Genomic DNA, 20,402 nt, shown 5'->3' with positions numbered 1-20,402 from the left:
GCCGAACAACAATCTCAGCGTCTCTGCGTGTTGGTTAAGCCTCGCACACAGCTTCCCCCCCTAGCAGCATCCCGCCCCACAGGGGCCCCCCCTAACCGGCCCCCCACATCGCGCAGCCATGTTTCCAGATAAGAGACCATATTGTCCCTCTCGATTTTTTCGGGTAGGCCCACTACCCGTATGTTGTTGCGCCTATTGTGTCCTTCCGCATCTTCGGCCCTCTTTTCCAGCTTCTGCACTCTGCGCAATAGGTCGCCCACTGTGGCATCCGCCGCCTTCTGGGCCGGTCCCAGCTCCTCAAGTGCCAGCTCCGCACTTTTGACACGGTCGGCGAGCTTGCCATGATCCGCCTGCAGTAATCCTAGACTCGTCGACACTTGTGCGATATCGTTGCGCAGTGCCTCTTTCGTGTCTGAGATGGCTTGTAGTATCTGGTCAAGCTGTTGTTGTTGCAGCCCTGAGGGTGGACCCCCAGTTGCGACCTGTTCCTGCTTCTCGAGCGAGTCCTCAGCTGGGTCAGATGGTGTTGTCCCCGGTTTCTGGCGTGGTTTCCCCATAGTCCAGACCCAAGGCAGGCCTCCAGCTCTAAGAGCAAGATTTAGTCACCTTCAGTCCCGTTCTCCAGGCACAAGGATAGTGGCGCCGAGTATCCTCAACTGGCTCCACAGTCGTGGACGATCAACGTCCCCATAGGATGATCCTCCAGCCCGCTGGGTGCAAACTGCGAGCTAGAGCTGCCCGTCACTGTCGGCCAGGGTCGCGACCCCACCAGTCATCGTTCGGGGTACCTCAAGGTTTGATGTCCCCCTGTTGCACCGGCGTCCACGTCACTGTGGCCGTCTGCTTCCCAGCCAGGGCAAACATCACCGGGATGCTACCACCACTGCGATCCCTCCTTCTCCAAATTCTGCGCCAGACGCACCAAGTCCATCCCTGCTGGGGTTTCGTACCCACCTCTAGGCGGACCAGCCAGTCCCCACTCTTCTGAATTAAGTCAGTACTAGAGAAGGTGCCCTATGACGCGGGGGAGGAAGCGCCGTCTCTACAGTGCTCACCCTTCCACCGTACTGCTGCTGCTAGCACTCCCGGGCCTCTCCAACACTGTCCAGATTGCAGAAACGGAAATGGCAGCCTCATTCTGCGTTGGACCGCCGTGACCCAGGCCCCTCACAGAGCAGTCACCCAGGGAGCGAGGGCTTACTGCTAGCGTCGGGAGGGTCTCCGCGATCTTCACCGCCAGGACCGGGAGTAGGGCGCAGGCCTCCTTGCACTCTTCGGCCCCTGGCGCTGCCGGCGTTCAGGAGTAGGGGTGGCCGCCCACTGCAACGGCGAAGTCTGGGCTGCTCTCCTTGCCCCGTCGGGAATTCGCCACCTGTTCACTGCATCGCAGTGTCTCCTCCAGAGGACACCAGCTATCTTATTGGTCCACTCCCGCCGGTATCATTGCTCCCGGCTCAGGTAGGCCCGCGCCTCACCGTAGCGCCGAATTCCGCCGTCCCAGGGCAGTCGCTCCGCTTCGAAGGCCTGCCGGTCACGCAAGGCAGGGGTTGTGAGGCCTAGTGCAGGCCGTGGGCAAGATGGCGAGCTCCCTCTCGGCGGAGCCACCACGATCGTCTGCGGGGCAGCCGTCAGAGCCCCCGTAATTCAGGAAAGGCAAACACATGTGCCCCACAACGCCGGGGGGGCCCGTTCAGAGCCGCCAACGCCACCAGAGGGGTCTCCAAAACAAGATAATGGATGAGGCCGACACAGAGCCCTTCACTCACGCATCCATGCCCGGTGGTGCTTAAGCCACGCCCCATGATACATATGGCCCTTAGTCACCAAAAAGTGTTTATTTAAAAATTCCCATCTCTGGTTTTCAAAAGTGGACTTTTTTCAATTTTAGTGTCATTTAAATCTTAAAATATTTCCAATTTGTATGAATTGCTGTTGGATTTCTATTGTGTGTTGTGTCTTACATATGTAATGTATTGCTGTTTTTTAATTGCTTTAAACCCTTGTCTCCTAAGTTAAGCCTGCCTATTCGCAGCCAGCTACCAAGGGCTGAGCAAGGGAATAATGTATTGAGACCGTGACTGGACCTTATATTGTGATTATGGCCTTTTTTACTAGTGGTAGGTACCTACCTACACTAATAAGTAACCACCTTTCAAAAGCAACTATATAGATTCCATATGTTTTAGGAAAAGCAGTGAGGATCTTTATTTTCAACTGTTGAGGGGAGGAAAAATACACTCTGAAATCAAGGTATTTTAAGTTTTATTAATACAATCTAAACAAAGTTACTACCTACAGTAGTTTACAAATATCCCATTCTTCTGAAGGAACCAACCCTGGGGCTCATGGCTCCCCAGTCAGTGTATCTCCTGTACTCCCCAGGCCTCAGGTAGTATTGACGTCCTCTATAGTTGGGCTCTTCATAAAAAATCCAGTGCCCTTCAAACACATTACAGGAGTGGATGTCATTGAAGTGGAATTGCTCATAGACATTTGGGCAGTCATCTTTGAAGTCCATCATCTGCCCTTCGAAGTCACTTTCCTCATACAGCCTGATCCGGAAGGTGCCACGGTACTGTGAAAGTGAAAAGAAAAGAAGAGATGCAAAAGATCAATTTTTAGATCAACATGGCATACCACTGGAATATCGAGTTTTTAAAATTTGATGGCAAAATATCAGGTCCTAAGTAACTGCTATAAAATTATTGTGAAAGTATGAAGGTAAGTATATATCAGTAAGCATTGATTAGCTACTCTTTGATTCACACATATGTATTTTGACAATATATGTTACCGTAAAGATAACATAGATGTAAAGTTAAGAATTGTACATCTATGTACCTTATATTCATGACGTTTAGGTTCCCAATATTCAGGCCAAGATATTTCCACACATCAATATATTTTTTTACTCAATATTCTGACATCCAACTGATCCACTTACAAAACACGTGTTTTTGACTAAAATGGTATTGAAAGACCCTGTATATGCACACTCACCAGCATTGCGACCAGAGTAGCATTTTGAAAGCGATGGTTGGAGATGAAACCTACCAGCCAGCCGGAACGAATATTACCCTTTATTGTATGTTGTTTTTTGTATTGTGTGGTCTGATCGTATGTCTTTTTATATAAAGTTCATACTCGTTTTTATCAAACTTTTGTGGAGTCCATTTGTGGTGTCAGCAGGGGGTTACTCTGGGTGTGGTTACACATACTGTATACTCGTGCCTTGTAGATGGGCCTGGCTGCTTGTGCCAAGCTACTAAGGGGGTGAGCAGGACTATCTCAAACGGTGTCCTTACTTGGCCTAACGTTGAGTGAGGAGTCCCAGGTCTCGCATTTGGTGACAGTGGTGCGGGGCGGGGACTCCGGCTTCCAACAATCTCCCAAAAATATATGATTCAGGCCAGCATTTGAACCAGCAACCTCATTAGCATCAGAACTGTCCAATCCTGCTTAGGTTTGGGAAACAGCTTTAGGTACACCTATTTAAAGAGCGCCCCTTCATGATGCAGCAACAGTCCGATTTGCCTCTTGAAACCAACTGCTACCCCTCCATCCCACACGTTGACTGAGTCTTTGCTTTATACCATATACAGCGCTCCTCTGCTTTTCAGCTACGGGCACACTATATAAATACCACATACATACGTGCATACATAAAAGAACAGGGTGTCATGGTTGATCAATGGATTTTGATACGTCTCCCTCCATACTAAAAAGTATGTGCAGGGCTTTAATTATCAAAACTGTTTAGAGAGAGACATAGAAATGTGGATGCTCTAGAAAAGCACTTATTGCATTAGTGACCTATTATAGACCAAAGCATAAAATATACATTTCCAATATTTTTTTCTTTAAAAACCAAAATAAAGTTTTTAAAAAGCTGAAAGCGTATGGGATGAACCTGGACTTACTTCAGGGATCATTCGACAGGACCTGATAGAGTCATTGTATCCCATCCACCGCTGGTACTCGGGGTACTCTCCCATCCTCAGATAGTACTGGCGCCCCCTGTAGTTGGGGTGCTCATAAAGCATCCAGTTTCCATTTTGAACACGGAGGGAGTTGCAGCGACTGAGGTGGGAGTGCAGGTCTGCATTATCAGACTTGCACTCATAGGAGCGGCCACCAAAGTTTCTGTCCTCGTAGAAAATAATCTGTAAAAAGGATGATAAAATGAAACATTATATAAGTTATTGGATATGCTGTGTTGCACCCATAGCAGATAACTCTGTTCTCATTGACCTCAATGAAAGATAGACTTTTGTCATAATCCTCAAACTTGCTATCTAATCTCATATTTATACTTTCTGTTGAAATCACATACCTTATTACTAAAAAGTGACCTGGTGAATCATTCCTAAATGTAGCATTTTTCAAGACCTTAGAATGGGTAAATTGACCTATGACACATCCAGCTTTCCAACTGGGAGATCCAACTTTAGAAAAGTATTGAGCCTATCACTCTTTTTATCACACTTTTTTAGCCGTTTTTTTAAATCTTGAATTGGAGGACACATGTAAGAATATAGATAATCTACCATCTATAAAAGTACTGCTGTACATAGAGTGGTTCTAAATCTGTGCAGTAACATTACAAAATAAAAACCTAAAGCACCTACATGTGGATGGTGACTTCATACAGTTGTTAGGGTTGTGTATCTTTATTCGCCTCACACAATCCCAGAACGACCCCTTCTAAAACGATGTTGATAAGTGGTGGGCCAGGGAATTAATTGTGCAACATTTGCAGGACTTTTCACAAGGCGAGGGTTGGGGTCACCAAAAAGTTCTCAAGTGATTCTCTCTTGTTTCCAATTGGTGTCTGTGGGCTTTGAACACTATCAGTGGTTAATTTGAACCAGTGGTAGAATGTGGGACTCACCAGCACTCTATTCTGAGGACAATGAGTTATTTCTCTTAAACTTTGATCTAGCACACGAGAGAGAGGAGCACACAAAAGGGAGGAAATAAGGTAGAAGTTGAAGAAAAAAAAACTGACAAAGGGAGAAAGTTGGAACCTGGAAGAGTGAGAGGAAAGGACAGGGATTGTCTGGTGGTGGACGAAGGGGCTTGTAGTGGAATCAGGGCTAAAGCAAACATAAATTCACCTTCTCCAGTGCTCAAAACAAGTGAAATATTAGGGGCGTGGCTTAGCAGCCAGCAATGGCAGACACATGAGTGAGAGGCTCTGCACTGACCTGGCAATTATTCACTTAAGACACTGCAACGGGTGGCCTGACGCTGTACCAAACGCCAAGCTGCTGCCTGGGGGTCTGCCGCTGCTGGAGGGGAACCACAGCATCCCGGAGATCGAGTTTTGATAGAATGCTCTGACCCTGCGCATGACTCTGACGGGCCCTGCTAGAAAGAGCTTGCTGCATTGGACGTTGGTCTGGGGGCTGGGACGAGTCGGTCCCGGAGCCTACCAATGCAGAGAGAGATGAACGGACTGCAGAGGTGGATTCTGGCCCTGGACGGGTGACCGCGTACCCACTGGGGGCTTGAGCCAGTTGCTGTGGAGGCGGCGCAGGCCAGGCGAGATCGGTGGCACTGTGGTCCCCCTGGGGGACAAAGCTAGGCAGTTGGACCACGAATGCAAAAGAACTTTGGGCCCAGACCTGGGAGATCGCTGACCCAAGGGCAGGCCTGGGACAAATCTAAGGAGCAGTGTGCCTGATTTGTGCCCGCAGCCTCCATCCAGCCTTATCCTGCCCGAGAATTGAAAAGACATGTGGAGGCAAGAGTTACTGTGAACCAAGTGGTGTGATGGCTTGATGTAGAGCTGCAAGACAGCTGGCGTTGGCACCCGGTCTGGGTCCTGGGCTTGAGAGGCCTGATCTGTGCAGCTGGCCATAGTTTAGTGCGGCGAGGTGCCCTGCTTTGGGGTGGGGCCCTTCTTGACTGTGCCCCCTGGACCGGGCAGCTGCAGTGGGACGATCTATGATATTGAGACTCGGTGGGTGGCACCTTGGTGGAGCCCCATTGAGACACCTGGGGAGGATGGTACAATGCCCTGAGACCACCTGGACTGGGTAAAGAGGAGGCCCTGAGCCACGTAAAAGTGACTGGTGCGAAGCAGGTGAGAGCCACTTAATTTCCAGCACTGGGGATTTACTACCCCCCTCACTACCTCGGATACTGCAGCACAGAGCTGGTGGACCTGGCCATTGCCTGACTGAGGCCTGCCACCTGGGACGCGGGAGCCACAGGAAAGAGGGGCCAGTTAATACTTTGGGGACTGCGGCGCACTGTGCTGAACCCTTAAGTTTTGCAGACCAGCGAGGTCCCCTCTGTATTCACCAATCAACAGCAGAATACTGCATTCCTGAGGTATGGTGGAGGGCACCCTTGTGAGGGCCGAGCAGAGGCGACATCAGGGACACCCCAGGACAATATCATACCCGAGCGGCAAAGATAGGCAAACATAGGGCAAAACCAGTGGAGACTGCCACCGAACAAGAGGAGAGACGATGGGAGCAGGTGCAGAGCAATGCGGGGAGCAGCAGCTTGAAGGCCTCATACAACAACAACTGGCTAAGATTCTAGAGGCAATCTCAGACTCAAAAGAGACACTGCTTCTAGATATAAGCACAGTGTCGGTGGGGTTTGGCCTACTCCGTGCGGAGCACCAGAAGCTCAATGAAAAGGTGAAAGTGGTGGTATCGAGCCTTGAGGAGCTGTCCCCGGCCCACCAGGCGATGGTCAAACAGGTGGCAGAGCGGCAGGACAGGGTTAAAACACTGGGGCGCGGGGCAGAACACAGTGAAGGGCGTAGCCGAAGAAACAACATCCACATTTTGGGCCTTCCAGAGGAGGTTGAAAATGGCAACATGATGGCCTATTTGGAACCATGGCTCTGCTCAGTGGTTGCACCGGAGGGGCTAACACAGTTCTACACCCTGGAGAGGGCACCGGATACCAGGATGCCCGCTGGTGCCGGGGCGATCCCCGAGACCAGTAGTGGCCTCGTTATTGCATTACATCTTACTGCACTAGGCATGATCAGATAGCCAATTTGAAGTAATTTACAGTCTTGTCTCCATATTCCCGGACTATTCCCTTGAAGTGCAACAAAATCGCGCCTGCTTCTTGGAAGTTAAGAAGGCACCGAGATCAGAAGGCTTCCACTACTCTCTTATTTTTCCTGCCCAACTTCGCATAGTAGTGGATGGAAAGACACATTTCTGTGAAGACGCTTCAACTGCATGGGACTGGTTGGAAGAGAATAAAACAGAGACCCCTCGGGTTGTGCAAAAACAGGCGCTGACCTGCCAGAATAGGCGGGCTGGAAAGTGTTCCTCACAGACAGAGCGAGAAAGGGCAGCGGCACACCAGTCAGTGGCTGAGATTGTGTGGGAAGATAAGTCCCACTCTGAAGCGGGGTCATGCTCCCAGAGGGACACTTGGGGTTCGGACTCAGACTCCTCTACTGGAGACAGCCTAAACATGCCACAAGTAACCCCAAAAACTGCATATGAGATGATATAGCTGAGCCTGTACTGAGGAATGGCACTGGCTCAGTGCCTTGCCGCTGCGGTGGCAGCAGACTGTCCTTGAGCCTGAGGTGGCGATATGGCCCTCGTTGGACTATTATTGAGGATGGTGCACGGCAAAGACCCTGATATATGACACGCTCTTGAGAGATATCGAATGAAGCCACAACCCTCTGAAGTACATTACCGTAGCTGGTTTGGGCCTTGATTGTCTTTTATAGTCATTCGAAGGGTTTGGGCTGACAGCAATTGCCCCACTGCTCGGGGAATGGGGATTTGGTCCATGTTGGGATCCTTTTTTCTGTTTTTTTTTGTTGTGCGAGGCTTGGCATATTTGTAGAGTGGATAACTGACTGCTTTTCCGTTTAGTTGGATTGGGAGGGGGGTTGGAGGGTGGTGGAAGGGGATGGACTGCCTCACCTGTGATGTCAACACACTGCCAAACACTGTAGTTCCTTACGTGGAACATTAAGAGGATGGGGTCGATGTCCAAACGCCATAACATACATAATTATTTAAAGAGACTGGGAGTGCAGATAGTCCTCCTGCAGGAAACACATCTGCTTCAAGCATAGCTAGAAAGAATGTGTAGGCTTTGGAGAGGGCAGGTCCATGCTACATCTTTCTCAGCGTATGCACAGGGGTGTTAGTCTGGGTTAGATCCAGGGTACCCTTTGAGCTGACATGGTCCATTATAGATAAGGAGGGCAGATATGTCTTTCTCATAGGGAGGCTATATGGCCAACCTTTCTACTCAAATAGCGGACATGATGCTAGGACAGGTTATAATTGGGGGTGATTTTTATATAGTGATAGAGGTAGACTTGGACCGTTCTCACCCTCCCTTACACGGGACTAAAACCCGACGAGTGGCGACTGGATTGGGGAGTGGATGTCACATTGGGAATTGAAAGATATTTGGAGAATCCAACATGGAGAGACATGAGAATACTCATTTTACTCCCCAATGCACCAACAGCACACATGACTAGACACCTTTTGGCGGACCCAATCGTATCACAGTACATTGCTGCTGACATACAGGCCGCATGGAGATAGACTTCCCAGACCTACATGGCACCTCAATCCTATGTCTCTAAAAGATGCACTGTTTACTAGCACCTTGCACTCCCTCGTAGGAGAGTTCTTTACTGAAAATGAACACACCACTCCCTCTGCAATAATAGACAGGGAAGTTTTAAGGTGGTGGTGGGAGGACACTGTGTGGAGCAAACTGTGGGAATGTGTAAGGTCCTCCACAAGGACTTGTTGGCTAGGGAGAAAGAAATCCGGGCACTGGACAACCTCCAGGGACAATATGGGCAGGCCCACACTCGTCTTCTGGATAGACGCAAGCAATACACTGACACCTTGGAAAGACTCAGGTCTTACAACTATAACACAGATATGGAAAGGGTGCAAAGAGGGAGGGGAAAGCTGGCCGATTGTTGGCCTAGTTAATTAGGCCGGAAATACATGGGTCCCCAGTTCTACGTGTTCGGACTGCTGCTGGCTTGACTGTACATGACCCGGAGGAGATCAGTGGTCTGTTTAGGAAATATTATAAGACACTCCATGCCGCTCCCCCGGTGGCCCCCAGTGCGCTTATCAGTGCTTTCCTTGACCCGTTAAACCTTCGCATTTTCAATGCAGAGGCAAGAGATGAATTGGGAGGATCTATGACCCTGCAGGAGTTGCAGGGAGACATCGCCACTATGGCCAATGGGAAAACTCCTGGCCTGGATGGCCATCCGGCAGAGTTTTATCGGAAGTTTGGGACCGAACTGGCTCCAAGATTGGTTACCTTGTATGCAGAGTCGCTCCAGGTGGGCCATTTGTCAGAGAGACACGTGTGATGCACTGGTGATCCCACTCCCCAAGACTGCAGCCCCTGATGCTGGGGTAAAAGATTACAGAACCCTCTCCATGCTCAACACTGACTTCAAAATATTAAACAAGGTGTTTGCGCTTAGACTACTTCCATATATGCTGAACCTAATCCATGCAGACGAGAATGGATTTATGCCTTCCAGCAATATATCTTACAACCTCAGATACTTGTACTGTACCACCCAGAGGCACAATCCCTCCAACAGGCCGCTATTCTGTCCATCAACCTGGAAAAGGCCTTTGATATGGTGGGGTCGGACTTCCTGCTAGCGGTTATGAGGTGCTTCGGTATGGGAGATGACTGGGTGGTGTGGGTGTGACTATTGTTCACACACCCCACAGCCAGAGTCAAGACTAGTAAACATATCTCACCTCAATATCAAATAGAGCGAGGTACCCAAAAGGGATGCCCCCTGTTGCCGCTTCTATTTGCCTAGGCGATAGAGCCCCTGACTGAGCTACTTTGACAAAGAGGAGAAATCATGGGCCAGGCGATAGAAGGGAGGACACATATCATCTCCCTTCATGCGGATGACCTTCTGGTCTACCTCTGCCATGCTACTAGGGGTGTGGCGACAGCCCTACATTGCTTGGAGACATTTGGGGAGCTGTTAGGTCTACGGGTTAATAAATGTAAAACATTCCAGTTCTATGTGGCTGGACCATTAGGGCGCCCTCCCGATCTACCTGCGGATGTTAACTGGGCACCAGTTATGTTTTAATACCTAGGTATTCAGGTCTTTCAGTAATTGGAAGATCTAAGGGGTGGTAACTTGCATAAAGCACTTAGATCACTCCAGTCCAAAGTTCAGTTCTGGGGCACGTTACTCCTTCCCATAATGGCTACGATCTCCCTGGCGAAAATGGTCAAGTTACCCGGCTTATTATGCTATTTCTCAAACTTGCCTGTAATTTATTTACTTATTTTTATTTATTTATTTAGAGAGTTTTATACAGTGAGAACGTGACCCTTGGGTATCAGAGCTCTTCACATTCACAGGAGGTAGGTTCGATATACATGTACATTTTATCTGGCATGAGGTAAGTTTTGTGCAAAGCAATATAATAAGAATTTCACATGGTATGAGGTAGTTTCAGAAATTACATATATCTTACTAAGGTTTGGAAATAACATTTGTCTGTATAATTCCTGTAAATGTCTGACTTAAAAGTTTCAATGGAGGTTCTTGGACTAGTCTACTGAGCTGTACTTGGTGTATTGTGACTCCAGTATCAATAGTTTTGAGTTGTCTTATTCTGTGCATTCTGCATCCGTAGTTCTGGATTAGTATTGTATCGACATTGGTTATCCTTAGCATAGAATGGGATTTTCTCTTCTTTTCCATTTGTTGAACTATTTTGGAACATCTATGTTCCGGTGGTGATGATGCCCTGTCCTGTCTATTTGAGGAACTTACTCATTAGGAAAATCTTAGCTTACCTCTTGAATGTAGCAGTGTTTGTGATTTTCCTAATATTTGAGGGGAGTGAGTTCCAAATTCTGTGGGCTGCTCCGGAGAAAGCTCTGTTATACGTTTTCTTCTTCAGGAACATGGGTGGTCTCAGCAGCAGCTCCTTGTCACTCCTGGCTGGTCTGCCTCTTCCAGATAACTCAATTTTCTGGGCCAGGTATCTTGGTGTTTTATAGTGGAGCGCTTTGTGGGTAATACATGCCATCTTCAGTTGGATTCTGGCTTTGTACGGTAGCCAGTTTAAAGATTTCAGATGTGGAGAGATATGATTGAATTTCCTCGCTCCGGTGATGAGTCTTGCAGCTGCATTGAGGCATGCTTTTAGTGGAGCTGTGGAAATTTTTGGTAGGCTTGCTAAGGTTGTGTATCCATATTCAATCCTTGAGACTACTAATGATTGTACTGCCAGTTTGAGGTCCACCATAGAAATGAATGGTTTCACTCTCCTAATGTAGTTCAGGTGAAAACAGGCACTTTTTTCCATTGATTTGATGTGGGCTTTCATGTCTAGTTTCTTATCTAGCGTGATTCCTAGCGATGTTGCTGAATCCACTAGCGTAGGGGTGCAGTTTAGTGCTGTGATCTTTTTGGTCCATTCCTTCACTTCTGTGTGGTTCTTTGGTGGTGAAATTAAATGAATTCTGTTTTTTGTTCGTTTAGTTTCAGATGAATGGTACTTAACCAGCAAAGTCACAGTTTTAGGGCCTTATTCATTACCTTGATGTCTTCCAGGGATGCGATCTTCATGTAAATCTGCGTATCATCTGCGTACATGTAATAGGATATGTTTGCGTCTCGGAGAATTTCTGTCAGTGGTTCGACATAAAGGTTGAAAAGAGATGGAGATACGGTAGACCCTTGAGGGACTCCAATTGAGTTAGGACACGATGGGGATAGTGTCTGGTTGACCAGAAATCTTTGCGTGATGAACTGTGTCGAAAGCAGATGATAGGTCGAGAAGGATTCATAGACATGTTCTATTGCTATCTAGGGCCTGTAACGCATCATCGACAATATGTAGGATCGCTGTTTCGTGCTGTGGCCTGTTCTGAATCCCGATTGGCAGTCGTCCAGTAGCATAACGTTAGCGGTGTGTTGGCTCCATTTATTTTGCACACATTTCTCAATTAATTTGGCAAGTACTGGAATATTGGTAACTGGGTGAAAGTTATTAGGATCTGCTGGGTCCGCTGTAGGTTTTATGATTATGGGGATGACTTGGCCTGTTTTTAGGCAATTCGGCAGGATCCCTTGTGATAGTGAGACATTTATTATTCTAGTCCATATAGGGATGACGATGTGGTTGATTTTTTAAGACATTTAGAGGGGAGTGGGTCATTATAGTGGTTATTAGGTTTGATATCCGAGATGATGCCTGCGGGATGGTTTCACACTTTTGACTCCTTAACTCGAGGCTTAGTCTGGGGAAACAGTATACATAGAGTGTCCCTCCAGACTCTGAGGCATCCTGTTTAGGCAGGGGGCTTGGAAGTGCCACATTTTGAGCTCTATCAACTGGCAGCCAAGCTGCAGTGGCTGGCCCAATGGCTGGAAGGAGTAAATACGGAATGGACCATTTAATGGAGCCTGGTCAAAATCCCAGGCTGCTGCTGATAGCCAAACTCTTGGACCATACAATAAAAGTTCCCTATACCTCGATATCGCAGACACTACAGTGCTGGAAACTTTGCATCAAGAAAGTACCTGATACCCTAAAATACTCTCCGGGTTTACCCCTGGTGGGGCTGCCACACGAGGAGTCGCAGAGTGTCATAGCTGCGGAACAGATGCCACCATGGGCGGCGGTGTGACTTGAGAACGTGGGGGATTGTTATCAAGAGGTAATGTTGCTTCCCTTTGCAGAACTGGTGGAGGGATGTGGCCTGCCCCCCAGCCAGTTCCGTAAATATGAGACTTTTCAAAAAGCATTTGGGCAGTTATGGGGTCGAAGTAGAGAGGAGCTGGGAACGAGCGGGTCTGATCACCCTGGGCACAGCGAGACACCAAAGTATATGGTTCTAAGCATCCCTGCTGTCTCCACAACTGAAACTGAGGGGTAAATTGGAGAGGAATCTGAGAAAGGAAATGACCATAAAATCCTTCTGGCATGAAGTACTCTCTAAATTATGTTTTTCTTTACTCGAAAATAAACATATAAATGGGTATATATATTTCTCACAAACACATTTTTTTCCTCATATACTTTCCCTCAATGTATTACAGAACTCCCATACCCCCTATAAAACAATGAGTTCACGAGTGGAAGGGCAACCAAAATATATCTGATTACTTGGTACCATTTCAAATAGAAACTGAACTCCAGCACTTCTTTAAAGATGCGAAAGTCCTCAATAAACAAAAAGCAGCAAAGAAGTGTATGCGCTTCTCATATCGCATTGCATCCCTTATAAGTGTCCGCGAATATAAATTACGGGTGCCTCTTTACTAGATGAATGAAAGTTACTAGTTATACAGGATGCAGAAACAGCAAGGGGTATTCCAAATGGTGCTCAGACCACTTCTGATGGGAGAGAAATCTCTGTGCCGTACGTTGATGACTGGAACGACTGGAACCGTACTGTAAGTGGTAACAAGAGCAATCAAGCCTAAAAAGCATTGATATTCAGCAATCAGACCTTCAATAGATCCATCCTCAGGCTTCTGAGCAAAACATTGAGGCACACCATGTATTATTTTACAAATTAATCACTGTTGCTTTGCTCCAAAGTACCATGGGCTCCTACCATTTTCATCACTTTCTTGGTGAAGTCAAGAACTCTGGCTTGCTCCCTGAGGTGATTATGCAACAGAGACTCAGATACAGTCTGGCACAATGAAATAACATTCAAAATGGCCCACCAATCACAGGAAAGAGCTATAGCTACGAATGCTTGACTTTTTCTTTACATAATGCATTAATAGAGGAGTAAAATGGTGATCAGCAAGGCAAAGTCGAAGGTCCTTTCAATTTCTAGGCCCATGATTTAACGATACATGTTATTGTAGTGCTACTACCTCTACATGCAACAGACACTGTAGCACTGAGTTAGCTATATTATGTTAACTATGGAGGAATTATGATTAAAAGCAACATTTAGTTGGAAGTGCTGTGTGGCACAGGATTAAGCTCAGGCACACAAAACATCTGTTACTCACAGCTTTTCTCTTGCAGAATCCGTGCAGGTTTAATGTTTCCTAACAACTGTGAGTTCTCATGGGAACTTCTACAAAGTGTTTCTGTGCAAAACAATCCACAGTCTCAACTTAAAGTTGCATGGCATAATTTATCCAACCATCACAAATCTCAATATTGTGCTGGCCACCTAAACAAATCACTGATGCCATTTCCTTATGGCGCTGGAAAAATGGGTGTGAGGGAAACTACAGCACCCCCAACAAAGTCCATGCTTGATTTCAGAAGGTGAATCAATAATGAAGATTCCTTTATATTAAGTTTTTAGCTTGTCACATTTGCTCTGTGTTCAAAGAGAGAGTCCATATGGCAGGCTATGTCTTCAGACAAATTGCAGGCTATCCTTTTAACATGGAGATTAGTGTTTACTTTTCTTTCTCTGATTGGAAAGTTAGAGGACTTTCTAAAGTGAACTATGTGACAATCTTGCTGGGAAACAGTGAGTGTGAACGGCAAAGGCTGTAGCATGTCACGTTTCTTTCGAACACAGAAGAACCTTTAAATACCTGTAAATGAACTGTACGAATATTTCAAATATTATATATCAGCGGTTGGGAAAACACACGTTTTATAATTCTGAAGAGTAATGGTAACAGAAATGTTAATACTCATAACAAATCAAGACAATTTAATTGGTGATGTGCACATGATAAAAATATGCTGAAACCGAATTCCCGTACATTATCGGTTGTGCGCTGTATAGTTTTATCAGTCAAAATGCATGTCTATGCACCGCCTCCATTAGTCCTCTGGTCAGAAACCCCGTCACACAGTGGAATGCATTATAAGGAGTAATCACTGCCCACATGTTCCTGTGATTATAGTGATGCAAGTAATGTAATTTAGTCAACAGACACAGTTTCTGGCTGAAAGTACTTGTTGTCATCAGTAGATTAAGGGAAATTCATTGCACACAACTACAATGTCACAACAGTGAACAGATACCTCTGCATGCTTTTCTGAGCTTCTTAAATTTAAATCTGATGATTGTGCTCACAGCAAAGAGAGCATGCATCTTAAAGTAGGAGTGGGTGAATAATTCCCTTCCACCTGTAGAGTTTGCAGAGTTTTGCCCACACCACATTTCGCTTTGAATGTGGGCTTCCGGCAAAACTCCACCAACCACCACATGTCAGTGTTTTGTTCTTGCATGTGAGAATTTGCATCCCCTAGCATGATTTTCAGGCTCTAGAACGGCTCCCAGGGAGATTTAGCAACACGGGCAGTAGTGGAAGGTCGTGACCGTTCTCATTGATAAAGCTACCACTCGAGTAGAAAATCTACTCGAGTGGCAGAAAGAAGCAGTACCCTCTGGCATGCCATGTGGTGTTGTATGTGCTAATTTTAAAGCACCAAACAAGCTCCTGGTGCTATAAAATCAGTGAAATCAACGCAACATGCCAAATCCTGTCCACTCTCAAACTCTGCAAAATCTCACAGGGTTTTTATGTAACTCTGCAGCATTCCACTGAGTGAAACTCCCCAAGATCCACTCACCTCTTCATAAAAAGCATGGTTAAACATATCCTCTAGTAAACATCTCTATTCACATGCCAAGATGACAGTAGGTATTATACCCAAACTCTTAACTATATTTATTAGGAATGTGAACCAGGACATTTTGGGGTAAAATTATATTCATGCAATACAGTACACCAACAAAAGGTGCTGTGCTGTGCTGCATTATGGGAAAAGGTGAGAGCAGCACAGCACCATATTCCAAATTTGGCACAGATTTTCTGTCTCCCTGTGTTAGCACACATTAAGCGGTCCTACGCCAAAATATTCAGCAGGGAACCATGGGTGTATCTGTGATGTGAAGAATAGATTTTGTACAGGAAGGCGAACCTCCCAGTACAAAATACAAAGCTTTGAGCACAGATGCAAATTTATATATGTTTTGTGAAAACCTATTTCTAAATTCATGTCAGCCTCGAGAAGGTGTAATTGTTTGCCAAAACACTGTCTATCAATGTTAGTGGGTAGGGATTTTCATCAAAACACTTGCATCAAATGCCCATGCACTACCCATGATACGCTCCGTTGACACAATTAGCACAAATGGTTGCTTTTTGTTACTTCGAGGCTACTTTCCATCACAAAACTTGCTTTTCGATAAAAAGCAAATCCCGAATCAAAACTTCACACCAGTTTGTGTCTGTTTTGTGACTCATACCAAGTGCAAAGTGAAGATGAATTGTCCGTTTGTGCTTAAACACTTAACTGCATAGCATTTGGAAAATTATTACAATGTGCAATTAGCAGTGCCCGAGCAGCAGGCCCCAGGCGCATGGCTTACTGCAATGAATCAGTAGAAATCATTCTGGAGGGAGATTGGGTGGCTTGGAGCTGAGGGGAACTTTTCACTGCAAGGGAGCACTGACCGCAACGACCTTGGCAATGAGGGGAATGATTTCGAAGTTCATCCGGTTGGTTTTGCTCTTCTGAAGGACAAGGCATCGTTTATCAGCCTGGTCTCAGATCCTTGGTAAACTGAGGCTATGCTACGATGTAGTAGTAAAGTCCATCACTGGTCACCTATTCAGTCAGTGGTAGAAGGGAAATGAGAGTAATCTATTGAGCTGTACTGGCTGCTTGACTACACCCGTTATCTATGGGGTGAGCTACATTTCAAAATTATATACAAGACTTCTTTTTCTCATGTTTGCTTAGGTGGGTAAATGGCAATAGCCAGTGATCATAGCTAAAGGCCACTTCTTCTGGCATAGGCATCTCTATATAAGAATTTCATACCACTAATTTTTTAAAGTGATATTGTCACCATTACACACCTTGAAAGGCACCTATCTTTTACATGAAACATAAATCATGTACATCGATGCATTCCATATTTTTACCAAATATTTTGAGATCTATTTAACTACATTTCTAAATAAACAATGTGACATTTCTGCATTACTTTGCTTAAAAATTGTGTATATCAGCATTGTGGTCGTGTATAGCTCTGAGGCTCGGTATTATTGAAAATCTGATGATGGAACTCATCTCCTAGTGAGTGGGTTACCATGAAATACAGTAAAAATTGTTGCATGCTCTGTCCTTCACGCATCACTGAGACGTGTGAATACATTGTTAATGAAATTAACATGCATAGTATATAGCATAGAGTGCACTAGAAGTCACAGCCAATGTTAGCTATAGAAAGGGCAGCCGATCCCTAATAATGGAGCATCAATTACTGTTGTGTCTCAACACCCTACCACACGACTATTGCTAGGGTTCATCAGCCGGTTTCTAAGCACATTGGTAAGCGAAGACTTTTTTTCTGTCAACAAACTAAGAATATATAGGGGAAAAAAAGGTCATCTTTTGACTTCTTAGACTCAGGACCCTTCGGCTAATGGCTGGGGCATTGTCAATCAGCCCAAAAGCGTACTTTAGTCTCAGCGTCTTTCTACTGGCTGTTTGAAGCTATTCTCTCTCCTCTAATGGGATGCATAAGGGGCTATTGTACATCTAAAATGCTTGGTCATTCATCATACATTCACTATCCATTTCTGATAAGCACAGTAACCAATCACACATCTGTCCTGCTGCTGAACCGCAGCTAACATTGTGATTGCACCTGACTACCCTTCTACCCTACCACCAGAATGCTCTCAGGTCACTGCTTCCTTACTGTGTCCCCGCGGCACTGCTTTAATCCTCACCTGGTGCCTTCTATCCCCTCCCAAAATACTCACAGTAGAACTTTTGTTTGAAGGAAAGTTTTAAATGGTGTGATTTAATTTTGTTTTTGCTATTTTTTGCATACTTTTTTATTGAAAGAATGAATGAGATAATCTACAACCCACATTTAAATAATTAAATGTAAAGAAAAACAATAGACATGCCAAAAATATCAAACACTCTTTGACCGCTTAAATCAGTCACTCAGAAAGCTACATCTTCCTAAAGACAAAGAAAGGGATGGTGGGTCGGAGGGGGGATAGAGGAGCCAGGAAGATGTAAACTGTGAGGGGAAAGACTAAAAACAGTAGGCCTCATTTATGAGGCCTTGCGTCAGTTTTGCGCTTTCGATGCGTCACTTTTTGTGACGCATCGGCGGCGTAAAACATGCCTCCTGTTGCGCCTTAAGCAGATGCGTCACTTTGTAAACCTGTGCGCTACATTATACCTGCGTCAGGTATAATGTATGCAGGGGGGGCATTCCCCCGCAAAAACCCTTGTAGAAGTGACACAGTGAAATCTTGCGCCTGACTCACAGCAGGCGTAAGACTGACACAGGCTCTTTCACATGGGGCTTGCCCCATGTGAAAGGACGCATTGCTGGAGTTGCGTCACTTTTGTGACACACTTCAGCAATGCGTCACTTTTGCGCTTACTGATACATCAGGAAAACTGACGTATCAGTAACTCCTTGCGACATGATGCGTCATACATTAAACATGGCGCATCAGGTATGTCGCAAGGAGTGCGCACTGAGAAGTGGCGCATCACTGCTTTCATACAGCGATGCGTCATTTCTCATAAATGAGGCGCTGTGTATTTAGCAGGTACGAAAGGAGATATAAGGGTGAGCACAGGGAGAAATACAACGATCGATCTTTTCCGGAACGTATGCAGTCAATCTCATTGGTGATTTAGAAAAATTGTCTCTCACAAGCATTGCAACCTATCCTGGCCTGCTTCCACCTGTTCATACGTTTGTAACAAATATTGCAATTATGGCACAGTGCTCTAGGAAAGGCTTAATACGTTTTTCTTTGAGCTATGAGCACCTATATCAGAAAAGTGTACAAATGAACTGTTCAAAGCAAATTAATCTATCTCAGCCGTCTGTATTACAACATAAGGTAACAATTAACTCTGTTTATCAAACCCTTGAGGGATCCTAACAAATGAGTAATTGATATTATAGCGACATCCGGGACAATAAGACTTGAGGAATTTCTAAAGCTGAAGCCCGACATGTTGCTTTACCTTTCCCATGTTGGCTGGTGTCAGTCAGAAGCTGTGTACTCAGTGCTCGGAGGCCCCAGCCCTTTTATACACCGTGGGCACAAACGGAAGTCTGGAAACAATGGACCTCGGTCAAGCCCTGGAAGGGAATGTATAGCTTTCTGTATTGTTGCACTGTAATAGGGGAACAGGGGAACAGTCTTCTTTTTCAGACTCTCTTTTTCTGTTTTTGCTTATTGTGGGTTAAACCTAACTGCTGACACTTTGCGTGGAATACAGGTTTCTGGAACCATTTTGTCAGCTCCTGAGCAAAACAATGTTAAATATTTCTGGAAACCTAACACATGGAGAATGCTTTCATATTTTGAATGTGTTCATAGAGCTTTAAGGGAAACATTTATTGTTTTGTCATAGCGAGGTCTGATACTTTGTTAGTCTATCCTTACATCCCTAAATTAAAGGTTTTCATACCATTTTTATTCGATAACCAAATATGTTAAACTAAGATAAGAGGATTTGGTCATTCAAGATCCCACAGATATCTTCCACAAATGTTATTATGACACTTTTGAATTCCTAGAAAATATATATGTATATCTCCAAAATAGAAACACCAGTCCAGTTTCTAGACACAACATACTTAAGTCTTTCAGTACTTAATTGGCAGAAGAAGTGCGTGTGCTTAAAGCTGTGCTCAGAAGCCAACAGCTGGCACTGACTCTTGAATGTGAAGGTTGGTTGTCTGGAATACACCTCATGCCTCTTTAATCCACCACCAAACAATCCCTGCCTTTTTATTTCACTCTTACAGTTTCTTCCTGCGCAAAATTTTCTGGATATTTCTCTTCCTCTGTCTTTCCATTTTGTGTGTTTTCCCTTTCTTGCTCTTGGGAAATGTATGATGGGGAAACATAAAAAAATGACTGGCAACCACCAACTCACATTATGCACTGAAGTCTTTCCACATGTAACAAAACTGTTTGTGGGGAATGTAGTGTCTTGTAAATAAGAGAATGCTGGAACTCTTTTGGCCCCCACTGTACACTGTAGGCCTGTGACGTAAGTGTTTGGAAAGATAAGTTAAAGGCAGGCTTTGAATGTTGAGTTCTGACTTACACCCAGCAAAATAACGATGTGTAAAATTGCTCTCTATCTGTGGCTTGATTATTTGCGAACACCTGGGGGTTGGCAGGACACTACAGGTATTAAAAATGACCTTTGCTTAAAGGTGGATGTTTAGGAAAGCTTAATCAGTGGTTTATTCATTTTTACATCCAGAGCTATGAGATCTTGAGTTCCACGTACTCATATGAGTGAAGAGTTTAGCTTAGGCCTAGCTGTCCCCAGCATGAAATATGAAATTCCCAGGATTTTCTATCAACACTGAATCATGAATCACTAGGTTAGTTTCTCAGCAAGGGT

At 45.4% G+C, this 20,402-nt stretch overlaps 1 protein-coding gene across 1 annotated transcript; it reads right to left on the bottom strand.

Moving 5' to 3' along the window:
- Positions 1 to 2,245: 2,245 nt before the first annotated feature.
- LOC147730537 (gamma-crystallin-1-like) lies at positions 2,246 to 19,034 on the bottom strand. The gene is made up of 3 exons (XM_086958579.1): positions 19,002 to 19,034; positions 3,921 to 4,163; positions 2,246 to 2,575 (listed from the first exon to the last, which is right to left on the bottom strand). The coding sequence occupies exons 1-3, from the start codon at positions 19,008 to 19,010 to the stop codon at positions 2,303 to 2,305; spliced, it is 525 nt and encodes a 174-aa protein (XP_086814705.1). The 5' UTR covers positions 19,011 to 19,034; the 3' UTR covers positions 2,246 to 2,302.
- Between the last annotated feature and the right edge of the window lie 1,368 nt (positions 19,035 to 20,402).

Source organism: Lissotriton vulgaris, chromosome 2_1 (genome assembly GCF_964263255.1).
Source record: "Lissotriton vulgaris chromosome 2_1, aLisVul1.2, whole genome shotgun sequence".
In the NCBI taxonomy this organism is placed as follows: Eukaryota; Metazoa; Chordata; class Amphibia; order Caudata; family Salamandridae; genus Lissotriton; species Lissotriton vulgaris.
This window is presented reverse-complemented; position numbering and strand designations above follow the sequence as displayed.

Coding starts and splice junctions, on each gene's coding strand:
- LOC147730537 (XM_086958579.1), bottom strand. Junction 2,576..3,920: donor CCTGTCGAATGATCCCTGAA/GTAAGTCCAGGT, acceptor TCACTTTCACAG/TACCGTGGCACCTTCCGGAT.